Raw genomic sequence first — 13,481 nt, 5'->3', positions numbered from 1 at the left:
GTTATAGGGGGGGCTTGTTGGCAATTTTTTTTTAACTAAGTAGCGGAGTCCACGTGCTTTCCCATCCTTATCCCCACCGCTTTAATTAGAGGTGGAGAGGAGGGAGTGAAGTTAATTAGCTTTTTCTCTCTATCTCTCTTTAATTTAGCTCGTGTGCACGGTGAAGAGCTCGAGCTCGGGAGATTTTCGTCGTCGTTTCGGAGAGCCGTTCAAGCGTGTGGACATCGCTATTACGCCGTTGGAGGCCGGGTGAACGCGTGTTTTCCTCTCCTTTCGACTTCTTGCCATGGCTGGATTAGCTTTTCGAGGTGGGTCAAAGTGATGCTTACCGGATTTTTGCGGATTTCCTCCTAAGTTCTATTGTTAGCATGTATTCGTGGATATTGTCATGTTTCATTGCTCAATTCATCGATTTATTGTGTTTCTAAAATCTGAATTGGAGCTTAGAATATTAGTTAAATAATACATGTTCGACTTGAATTTGATTTAGGAGAAAACTGGCGCTTCTACACTGTCATATGTTAAAACAACCAGATTTAGCTCTATGAGCCGTAGTTTATTTATATCACCGCAGTTTGTGGGCGGTGGATACCCAGAATAGTGTAGAATAATATTACGCTCGTGCTGGGATGCCGAGCTTATTTTTCCAGTGTTGTTTAGACTGTTCCAGATTGTCAGGTGCCTTTGGGGTTGACGGTGGGCCAGATTACTGTTTTTGCATCAGATTGTGCCAAGGGCACGTATGTTTTGGTTGTTAGACCAGTTAGATCCTGTTTACTTGATTATAGCCTGTGAGAGGCTGATTGAGCTCGACAGAGACACGCTTGCATACTCGGTTGGGTAGCGGCCACGAGTGCCACTCCGGAGTCGGGCTTTGTGCGTTTGCATTGGTGTCGTTTTGTCCTGATTGGACTTGCTTTCCACTGACGACCTGGTTTGGTGTCAGATAGTGTAGCTTCGACAAGCAGGATGGGTGTGTTCACAGTCCCTGGGGCGGGTATGTTTACTCTCCCTAATGAGATTGGGTCTGTATTTCCAGTGTTCTACAAATTGTTGGTATTAAACCGAGATAGTATAGGTGCATATAGCTGTAGATTTATTCCAGTTTTCTTTCTATACTTGTTTACATCTGTAGACTTAGTGAGTGAGCCGTTGAGGTCGGTAACGGTACCCACTGAGGACTACTTCTTTTTGCAATAGTTCTCCCTCCTATTTGTTGAAATCTTTTGCAGAGCCTTCTTCTTCGGCTGCTATTGCTGCTGAGTCTGATCGTGGAAAGGGTGTTGCGAGTTAGAGCCCTTCCTGATGAGTTGCAGAGCTAGAGGAGTACCAGCTACAGGTAGTTGTAGTTTTTGGATTATTATACATACTGATGTTGTATCTCGCTAGAGCGAGTGTTTTGGTTATCAGGATGCTTGTATGTATAGTTACCCCCTTTTGTTTATATATATATATATTATCTTATTTCTTCTAGCAGCTCTATACTACTAGTTGTAGTATTGTTTGATAACAGGTACAGCTATCGCTTCGAATACAGGGAAAATTCTTTTGTATATGGCAGATTTGTTGGCGTGCCCGGGGAAACGAGTAATCCGGGGCATGACAGAAAACTATTTTTCCTTTCCTACAAACCAAACATTAAAGAACGTAAAATTTGTTTTCCTCCAAAAAAAATTTTTCCAGTGAAATTTTTTTTTCACAATTTTACGTGGAACCAAACACACCCTAAGCCAATTTGCCAACTCATCAAAAGCTGGTCCAAGAAGATTGATTGCGTATAAATATTGAACACATATATAAAATAATAAAATATTATTTTCTGACAGCTTTAAGTTTCTTGAGAAATTAATTATTTGATATTATTTAACATAATATCAAAGAAAGAATTAAGTTCTGAATTTGAGCTCCCTGTTAGAATCCTTGCTGTTTATAATGTAGAACAATCATTGTAACGGAGTTCTAAAATATTCATGTTTTGAGTTTGGGCGAGGCTTAAAAAGCTTAAGTTGCCAAAAAACGACGTTTTAAATACTTATGTTCATAACACGTTTGTCAGACCCGTGCCAGGACGGGAGTAGTCCTAGGATGGGTGACCCTATGGAAAATTGGGCCGTCACAACATTGCTACTTATCCTTTTGTGATGACTACTAATTTTTTTTGGCATGCAGCTAAATTATTTAACACTCTTATTTCAATTAATTTATATGTGTTGGCCTATTAAAAAAACTTCGAGTTCAGACATAAAAGAGAGCGTTGAATAGAATAAGAACATGTGTGTTATATTTAATATTGAAAGGTATGTAAGACATTTTTTCAAACTGATATATATATATATATATATATATATATATATAGAGTCCAACTATGGTGCTTGTAAAAGCACCAAGCACTTGGTACTTATAAGTTTTTTACCGTTAGATCTACTCNTAAGCGTTTGGTGATATTAATAGTATAGTAGCCTAATTGTATATACGTTAAGATGATAGTGGCTCCATGGGTTGAGTAGGTGATTGGTTGAATAGTATGATTTAATGGGTGGAAATAATTGAAGAGGTAGATCTAATGGCGAAAAACTCGATAGCATCAAGTGCTTAGTATTATCGATAGTATAATACTAGACTATATATATATATAGTGTAGAGCTACTATGTTATTGGAAGCATAAAGTAGTTGGTGCTTCTGATTTTTTAGCCCTTGGATCAAAAATTCTACGATTGGGATTATAGCGGTCCCTTTAGGGTTGAGTGATCCCCCTAGGGTTGAGTGGTCCCCATTGGTTAATAATATTAATCCAATGGTTAGAAATGATCAATGGGGTTCATCTAAGGGCTAAAAAATCGAAAGCACCAACTTTTTTATACTTCCGATAGTATAATACCTCTACTATATATATATATATATATATATATATATATATATATATGTTTAATTAATTCAACTTTTCAACCAAAACTATCAAAATTTGATTGGAATGTTACATATTTCTCATAGAAACCTCATTGATGCATTTGAATACATAGTTTGACCTTTGCATCACTTTCACTCAGGGACAAATTTAAGCGAGATATTAAGATTCGGGAGGGCCAAGATTTAAATTTTGATAGGAGAAAAATTCGACCACGAATAGTGAAAAAAAAAAAAATTGTCAGATTCACTAATAACGACAAAATGCTTAAAGAGGAATAAGACTGTAATAGTTGAAGAAAAAGAACCAAAAAACTTGAAAAAAAATTAAGACACAAATTTTATTAAAAATATTAATTTGGCCCCTTAAAATTAAAATTTATAATATTTTATTTTTTTATTATAAAGGACTAATATGTAATTTTCAAAGATATAGGGGGGCCATGACCACTGTGGCCCCCAATGGCTCCGCCCCTGCTTTCAGTGTTCTCAATTCAATTTTTAATTGTGTGTTCCACCTAATATACTCTCTCTCTCTCTCTCTCCCCCCTCTCTATAAATACATGCAAATAAGTAATAGAACTTACCAACAACCAATATTGTATGCTATCCCCTTACTTCATTCTCTCTCTTTACTTCATTCTCTCTCTAGCAAGTAACTAATGGAGCATCGATATTCAGAAAATCTGCATCCCCCCGGAGAAGAACATGTTCAAAAAGCACTTATGCAGAAGCTGTCAGTTTTAACGAGATTCCACGCGGGTTACTTTCGCATAAGCCTTTCCCTCTGCGGCCAAGCCCTACTATGGAAGACCCTCTCCGCCGCCGACCCTCGGGCGCTCCACTTTATCCTCCACCTCCTCCCCGTCGCCGCCTTCGACGTTCTCTGGTCCTTCGCACTGTCGTCCCTCGTCGTGCTTTGTGCTCTTTACGCAATTCGCTGCACCTGCCGCTTCGAGTGCTTTAAGGCCGAGCTCGGCCACCACATCGGCGTCAACTACCTCTTCGCCCCATGGGCCTCCGCGCTCCTCCTCCTCCAGTGCGCCTCCTCGCCCTTCCTCCGTCCCGAGAGCCCCGCGTACCACGTCCTCTGGTATGTAGTACATATAAAATAACTGTTTATCTCTCTATACATAGATGCATGCATACATTTTATTTTGAGCCAGTGATTGACACTTTGACTTTAAAATTTAAATGTGTTGTTTATTTTTACATTTTAATGAATAAACTTTATGCTTAAAATGTCGCGACTGATTCAAAACAAACAGACAGAAAGATTATATACTGAAATCAAATTTTTAAAAAATTAAATAACCAAATCAAAATAATTTATAATTTAATTATGTTTTGTACATTTCTACCAATTTTCTTTTTAATAACTTAAACCGTTAGAAAATACTAGTATTATGACAGCAGCATTCAAGAGAACAACAAAATAATAATTAATGAATGCAAATAAATATCTAAGAGTNGTTTGCGGTCCCAATTCTGGTGCTGGACGTGAAAGTGTACGGGCAGTGGTTTATAAGGGGCCGGAGGTACTGCCTGTCGGCGGTGGCGAACCCGACGAGCCAGATGACGGTGATCGCGAACATGGCGGCGGCGGCGGCAGCGGCGACGACGGACACGGACTTGAAGGAGATTGCGACGTGCATGTTTACGGTGGGCTTGGCCCACTACCTCGTACTTTTCGTGACGCTGTACCAACGCCTCGCGGGGAGCGAGAGCCTCCTCCCGGCACTGCTCCGCCCGGTGTTCTTCTTATTCTTCGCCGCCCCCGCCACCGCCAGCGTTGCCTGGGCCGCCATCTCCGGCAGCGGTGGCTTCGACACCGCCGCGAAGATGCTCTTCTTCCTCTCATTCTTCCTCTTCCTTTGCCTGGTACGTGACACATTCAATTCCGGCTGAAAAATTACTTTACGTCCTTTTTAAGTTAAAAATAAGAATTTTTTAAAAAATTTTTAAAAACCAAAGCGGTAGAAAATGACATATATTGTAATATCCCAAGATTTAAGAATAATTTCTCGTCGATTGAACCGTAGTCTCAGCGATTGGTAATCTCCTGAAAAGCAAATTATGATATATCACTACTAGAAAATTAATTAGGCATTAGTGACATTTATTTATGCTGCTAAATGATCAACAAATATTGTTAAAAATTTTAGCAGCATATGACACAAATGCTGTCTATGCCAATGTTGCTAAAAGTATTAGCAATATTAATTATAAATGCCGCCAATATAAATTAATTAGTGTCATTAGGAATATGCCACTAAAAGGGATTAAATGCTAATTTTAAATTATTTATTAGAGGCACATAAATATAATACCGCTAATACAAATATCTGATTTTAGAATTAAAATTTTAAAATTTTAGAATTAAAATTTTAATTTTTTTGAGATGCTACTCGCTTCATTTATTTGTTTTTGTCTTAAATTTTACTAAAATTGTGAATCAACTAGGATTTGAACTTGAGACCTCGAATACCAACAACCAAATCCTTTGCCACTTACTCTAGCGACTATTAGTTATGTATATTTTAATTTTTTATATTTTAAGTCTTCTGTTTTAAAATTTTAAAATTTTAAAATTTTAAAATTTTAAAATTTAGATACTAAATTTAAATTTTAAATTTTGAAATATGAAATTTTAAGTTTCAAAATTAATAGTTTTAAATTTAAAATTTAAAATTTAAAATAAATTTAAAATTTTAAAATTTTAAAATTAATAATTTTAGAATTTAAAATTTAAAATATAAATTTTAGAATTTTAAATTTTAAATTATAAGTTTAATTTTTAAACTTATATGTTTCAACTTTTAAACTTTAATTTTAAAATTTTTTATTCTAAATAAAAAAGGAATTATTAATAATTATATATTAATTAGTAATGATATTTAGTAACAAATGCCGTTAGTTTATTATATTTAGCGGCATTCGCTAATTTATGCTGCTAATTTATCCTATTTTACAACATTAATAGCAAATTGCTGCTAAATAATTAAATCTAGCGGCAATTATCAAGTAATGTTGCTAAATATATTAATTGACATGATTTAAATAAATATCGCGGAGCAAATATTGCGCCATTTAGCAATAAGTGCTACTACTTTATTATATTTAGTATCATTTTTTATAAAATGCTGAAAACTTCGGCGGCATTCACTAATTTATACTGCTAATTTATTTTATTTTGCAACATTAACAGTAAATTACTGCTAAATTATTAAATTTAGCGGCACTTATCAAGTAATGCTGTTAAATATATTAATTAGCATTATTTAAATAAATGCTGCAGAGTAAATGCCGCTAAATCATGAATTTGTAGTAGTTAATATATTAGTATAGATATATGGTGCACGAATATACAGAAGCACCAAATACGCGCGAGTAACATATATATGATTTTTCATCTTTTATTCAAAAGAGTGGTCTAGTAAGAAACAAATACGTCATTGTGCACTGCTAATTACAAAGATGACAAAAGAGGTGTACGGTAAAAAAAATATATGAAAATTTAAACCATTAATTAAAATGCAAATATCAAGGAGAGGCCAAAATAATGTAGGTTTTAGGATTCTTCTTAATTTGTCAAAGGAGGTCTCCAGCTAGCTTGCGTAGGAAAACAGCAGTCCAGGTTCTAAGAAAAAGGCAAAATTATTTGTCAAAAGTTTAGACCACGAAAACAAAAAAACAAAAACAAAATTATCTGTCAAATTAATATTTAGACCAAAAAGAAAAAAATAAAAAATAAAAATAAAAACACGTGCACAAGGGGGAAGTACGTAGCTTCTTTTGTTTTTTTGTGACATCATGTTCTTTGTCTTTTTTTTTTTCTCTATTTTTTAGGCCTGTGTTTTTTTTTATTTAAGAAATAAAGTTAATTAGGTTAATTAAATTTTGAATTTGGAATTTTAGATATCAACCATTAAATAACTTAGCTCAACTAATCAGGGATTTTGGATACCGACAATTTAAGCCTTTTATCACCTGCGTAAGAGATGGTCAATGTATACCACATCATATATTGCTCTAAATATACAAATAATTAGGTTAGTTAGAATATTTTTAAAAGTAAACATGATTGTTTACTTTCACATCTCGAAATACACATCAGTGTAAGTGATATCATGTAGTTGTGTATATTTTAAAGAGAGAGAGAAAATATAGCTGGTATACTATATCAGTAGTATAGAGGTGTTCGTGCTACTAAATTATTTTTAATAATGCATCTTTCACCAACTGTCCCTAGAGCATGTGGCAAAGGGATTGGTGGTTGGTATCTGAGATTCCAAGTTCGAATCCTACTTGATTCATAGTTTCAGCTAAGTTAATTTATTTCTAAATAAAATAAATGAAGCGGGTAGCATATTACCTATTTTTCAAAAATAATAATAATAATAACGCAGCTTTCAAATTGACGATCGATCGGCTCTGCTAGACTTGATTTACTCTATTGAAAATATTATAAAACTAAATTTTATAATTTTTCAACATCATTTACTTATCAAACGAGTAGTCTAAAAATGAACGGCTGAAACTAAGAATCTCATAAAAAATAATGATAAAAAATTTAAATTTAAAATCAGAGATACTGATCTTACTGTAAATAGTGAAGAGAATTTTCTATAAAAATTTCTTTAGATTTGAATTGTTTTATACCGTTAAATTTATAAACGCATTACATCGGCCATTAAAATTGTTAAATAATATCGAAAAAAATATAAAATTTGGTTTCTAAATATTTTGAATAGCATAGATGGTGTTTAAGAAAACCGATCATCACTTTGAAAACCGTATCATCAAAAATAACTAAATTGATAGCACGGAGATCTTCGTGCTATTGATAGTATAACAACCTAGCTATATATATATATATATATATATATATAGAGAGAGAGAGAGAGAGAGAGAGAGAGAGAGAGAGAGAGAGAGAGAGAGAGAGAGAGAGTAGGGCTAGAATACTTGTAAAAGTATCATGGGGGTGATACTTGTGTGTTTTTAGCCCTTGGATGGAGAGATGTGAGGTTGAGATGATGGTGGTAGGTGGTGGTAGGTGAAATAGTGTTTAATCCAAGGACTATTAATAATCAAAAAGTAGATCCAATGGCTTAAAACCTAATAGCACAATGATGGTGATACTTGTAAAAGTATCATAGCTCAACTCTATATATATATATATATATATATACAAAAATAATTTTAAAAAAATAAACGTGATTATTTATTTCCAGAATCTTTTGATTTTCTGGGAAGAGGGTATCCAAATTGATTATGATTAAATATGATTTAAGTCGTGTTTGCGCACGCAATAACTTGCTTATATATGAATCCATCAATGCATGAGAATTATTGCCTCCACGTGGTGTCTATAGATGTACACTTCATATGTTTGCACCTGCTATTTGGCTATTAAAATTTCAAAATCAAAATCTATTAATATGATAACTATTATCTACGTACATTATCTAAGGAATATATGAATAAAATTTTTAAGTGCGAAACTAGTTACTAATAAGGAATCAATTAGTCTCAATAATTAGTAGTTGAAGCATTAATGAGTTATATTTTGATTTTAATATATCTATTAATATTATGAGATATATGTTTTATATAGGCAAAGAAATTCGCCCATTAATTGCATGTTGAGAAATGCATGCATACATCCATCCGGCCCCACCCAAAAAAAAAAAACAACTTGAATAAGGACCACCTCATTTTTCTCTAGTGATGTTTTCTAAATCTGCTATTTAATAAGGTGTTATGATTTTGACAAAAAACTTTTAGACAGAAAGAAATTAATGCAAGAACTGAATTACGTGGCTCACCACAGTCTCAAAAAATTTTTGTAGAGAAGAGTCGCACTCTGCCGTCGTCACAAAAGTGAACACAATAATATATGCACATTGACCTAATGTATGTACATTGACCTAATAAACACAATTATTTATGCAGGTCTCACGACCGATGCTATTTTGGCGATCAATGAGGACCTTCAGTCTGGCATGGTGGGCGTACTCTTTTCCACTGACGGTGCTGGCACTGGCGGCCGAGAAGTACGCACAAGAGGTGAAAGGCGGTGTACCGAACGCAATAATGCTCGTCTTGTCCCTCGTCTCTGCCCTCGTCACTGTCGCCCTCATCCTACTCTCCGCCTTCAATCCCGCCCTACTCGTCCCCCAACGCGACCCTTTCCTCCCTCAGCCCTCCATCCCATCCTAGCTACTTAAATGTATTCCGTAAAGTGTCATATATATATATATATATATCGGAAGAGGCTTGTAGTGCTATAAACTCTACACATGTATAGAAGAGTAGCATGTTTTAAGTATAGAGGTGATGCGGCTAATTTAGTATTAGAGTTTATGAGAAAACACGACTTAACCAAACTGAGCCTAGATATCTTTAAACGGCTAAAACTTTCGCTTGAATATTCGATTTCAGCGTGCAATCCTAATTTGGAATATATTTTTTAAGATCTACATGTCGAATGGCAAAGCCATGCATTCTGGCATTTTTAGATTATTTCCAAAAAAAAATTATATTTTTTTTTATTTTGATCCAATTATTTGATTATTTGTAATCTGATTAGATTTAAAAATATATTAGAATTTATTATTTTATCTAGTAGGATTGGAGTATCGCCTATATATATAGACATGGCACTCAGTTAATGTAATAAAAGTTTTGAGAATAAATTGATAATATTTTTGTCTTTGTGAAAGAATTGGTTTTTTCGCATAAATCTCTCTCATTCTGTCCTTATACTTCTTCCGTTTCAACGTGCCTTAATTAGGCCTGCGTCAAGAGGCCAAGTTACATCTAATCAATCTGTAAAATAATCAAATTTAAGACAGCGTGATATAGAGCAGAATGCATAAATTGAGAAATTCTAAAAAAATTAGTTTCTACTCACTTTAAATACTCTAAAATATTTTCAACTGTTCCGATCGTCAAATTAATCAAATCAAACAACATCAAATTGATTATGACTAAAGGGATAAAAATAATAATTTGAGCCCAAATCCTCTCAAAAGGATACATCAGTACTCAATCAACACCAATTAAAAAGTGTGTATCTTTCTACATTATGGCCTGCTAAAATCCGAGTGATCTTTTCTTGACTTGTATATATCTTCATTGAGAAGATAACATACCAATTGAAAACTGCTTCGCACCAACTGAATACGAAAAATTACTCTTGGTTACTTAAATCCCTTAAGAAATTTTCTCACTACATGTGACAAAAATAGTTACCATCGAATTTATCAAATGTCGCCATTAAATGCCGAAAGTGGCGACAAAATTATTGTCACTTATTTCCGCAATAGCATGCATCTTTCGAATTCTTTGAGGCAGATATTTGAACTTTCATAGTTGTTAATTGTTATATATATATATATATATATATATATATATATATAGTTGAGGCAGATCTATCGATAGCAAACGAACTCTTTTGCCACCCATTTGTTTTCGATGATAGAGCCTACAAATTGATGATCGCACCGTTCAACATGATCTATACCATTTGAAGTATTTAGAATCAAATTTCACACAATTTTTTATATTGTTCATTTATCCATCGAGGGACACAAAAGAACGGCTGAAAATGAATATTCTTAAAAAAATGATGATAAGAGTCTTGTAATCAAGATCAAGAGTATAGATCTTGTTTTAAATAGTTTAAAGAATTTTTAACAAAAATTTAATTGATTTGGATATTTTTATGCCGTTAAACAAGAAAACGCCTCATATCGACCATTAAATTACAAATTTTGAAACCCTTTGATTATTAGGCAAATGATGTTGAAAAATTTGAAATTTGATCTAAACACTTCAAGTGGTATAGATCATATTTCAATGATGCCGATCGTCGATTTGGAGGCTCTATCATCGAAAACAAATGAGTGGCAACGGAGCCCGTTTGCTATTGATAGTATTAATAGCTCAACTCTGTATATATATATAAGAATAGGCTGGAATGCTATTAATAGCATCAAGCTATTGGTGCTATTAGATTTTCGACAATTGGACGAAAAAATATACGTTTAGGATGATATGGCCTCATAGGTTGAGTGAGTTATTGGTTTAATAGTATAATCTAACGGATAAAAATAGTAAAAGGTAAATCAAATAGTGAAAAACTTAATATTACAAAACGCTAGCTTAGTACTATCGATAGTATTCCGGCGAGCTATATATATAATATATATATAATATATATATATAATATAGAGAGAGAGAGAGAAGAGAGAGAGAGAGAGAGAAGAGTCCGGCTATTATACTATTGATAGTACCAAGCCTTTGGTACTATAGAGTTTTCTACCGTTAGATCTACCATGTGATCATTTCCACCCGTTAGATTATACTATTAAACCAACCACCCACTCAACCTAGGGACCACTCATCCTAACCGCACATCCTTTCATCCAACGCAAAAACTCAATAGTACCAAAGACTTGGTACTATTGATAGTATAGGAGCATATTATATATATAATATATATATATATATAATATAGAGTCCGGCTACTATACTATCGATAGTACAAGCCCTTATACTATTGATTTTCACCGTTAATCTACCTTTTGATCATTTTCACCTGTTAGATTATACTATTAAACCAACCCACACATTCAACCTAGGGGACCACTATCAATTTAACTAGGGACCACTATCATTAACGCACATCCTTTTCATTCGACGGCCGAAAACTCGAAGTACCAAGGTTTGATACTATTAATAGTATAGTAGCAGAATTCTCTCATATAATATATATATAATATATATATATATATATAGTGCGGCTAGAATGCTTATGGAAGGCACGGAGGGCTCCGTGCTTCCACTTCATTTTCGATGTTCGGACTTCGAATCGATGATCGGCTCCGTTAGACTTGATCTAGAGTATTTGAAGTATCTAGAAAATAAATTTTGCGATTTTTCTATATCATTTGCCTAGTGATCGAAGTGGCTCAAATCAACGGCTGAAAATAAAAATCTTACAAAATATGATGATATACAATAAAATTTTAGATCAAAATTATTGATCTTGTTTTATATAGTATAAAGAATTTTTTATCAAAATTTCATATGATTTAGATATTTCTACACCGTTAAACTTGCAACCGGCTCACCACGGCCATTAAAATATTGATTTTGGAGCCTTCGATCATTAGGCAAATGATATCGAAAAATCACAAAATTTATTTTCTAGGTACTTCAAATACTCTAGATCAACTTAACGGAGCCGATCCGTCGATTCGAAAGTCCGAACATCGAAAACAACTTGGAACACGGAGGGCTCCGTGCTTCCATAAGCATACCAGCCCAACTATATATATATATAATATATATGTAATTATATATATATATATATATATATATATAGAGTCCGGCTATGGTACTTGTAAAAGCACAAGTATTTGGTGCTTGTAAATTTTTTACCGATGGATCTACGCCTTTGATCATTTTTACCCGTTAGATTATACTATTCACCCAACCACATCATCCTAACCGCACATTCCTTAATCCAAGAGCCGAAAACTTACAAGTACCAATGACTTGGTACTTTTAAAAGCATAGGAGCTCAATTATATATATATATATATATATATAATTGAGCTAGAATACTATATGGGCTCTTTTGCTATCGAATTTTTCATCGTTGGATGAAAAATTGTGGGATTAGGATAATAGTGGTCCCCTAGGGTTTAGCGGTGGTTGGTTGAATAGTATGATCTAAATAGTGGAATTAATTAAAATATAGATCTAATGGCTAAAAAATCGATAGTAAAAAAGCTCAAATACTATTAATAGTATTGCAGCTCAACTCTCTCTCTCTATATATATATATATGTATTTATATATGACAGGTCTTGTGTGATATTAGGAGCACGGAGGCCTCCGTGCTCTTAAGCCGTTTTCTACGATGGATCTTTCGAATCGATGAACGGCTCCGTTAGACTTGAACACTTTTGATCACTAGATAAATAATATCAAAAAATAGCAAAATTTATTTACCAAATACTTCAAATACGCTACATCAACTCTAAACGAGCAAGCGCATCGTATCAGCTATTAAAATTAAAAATTTTGTGATCTTTTGATCGTTCAATTAATAAAAGCAAAAAAGTATAAAATTTAGTTTTTAAATAATTTAAATGATCTAAATTATTTTCAATGATGCCGATCGACGATTTGAAAACTCTATTATCGAAAATAAATTGATAGTAAATCGAGCTATTTATTACGATGGTAGTCTTGCAATGGTCTCACTCCCTCTCCTCTTTCTCTCTCTCTTTATATATAGAAAGAGAGAGAGAGAGAGAGTATAGAGATCAGGTAACATTTATGTAAGTAACGAGCTAGCTCATATACATTCAAAAGTACGGAGGCCTCTGTGCTTGTAAGTTGTTTTCGATGATGGGACATCTGATTCAGTGATCAATTCCATTAAACATGATCTATGCTATTGGAACTATCTAGAAACCAAATTTCATAAATTTTTGAATTCGTTTGTCTAGTGAATAAGTAGCCTCAAAATGAATGGCTGAAATTAAAAATATCATAA

At 33.6% G+C, this 13,481-nt stretch overlaps 1 protein-coding gene across 1 annotated transcript; it reads left to right on the top strand.

Annotated features, from left to right (window-relative positions):
- On the top strand, positions 828-9,336 carry LOC109721958 (S-type anion channel SLAH4-like). Its single transcript, XM_020249790.1, has 4 exons — positions 828-1,339; positions 3,587-4,002; positions 4,376-4,786; positions 8,861-9,336. Exons 1-4 carry the CDS (start codon positions 1,306-1,308, stop codon positions 9,125-9,127), a joined length of 1,128 nt encoding a protein of 375 aa, XP_020105379.1. The 5' UTR covers positions 828-1,305; the 3' UTR covers positions 9,128-9,336.

The sequence above is a fragment of the Ananas comosus genome, linkage group 16 (assembly GCF_001540865.1).
Source record: "Ananas comosus cultivar F153 linkage group 16, ASM154086v1, whole genome shotgun sequence".
Lineage (NCBI taxonomy): Eukaryota > Viridiplantae > Streptophyta > Magnoliopsida > Poales > Bromeliaceae > Ananas > Ananas comosus.
This window is presented reverse-complemented; position numbering and strand designations above follow the sequence as displayed.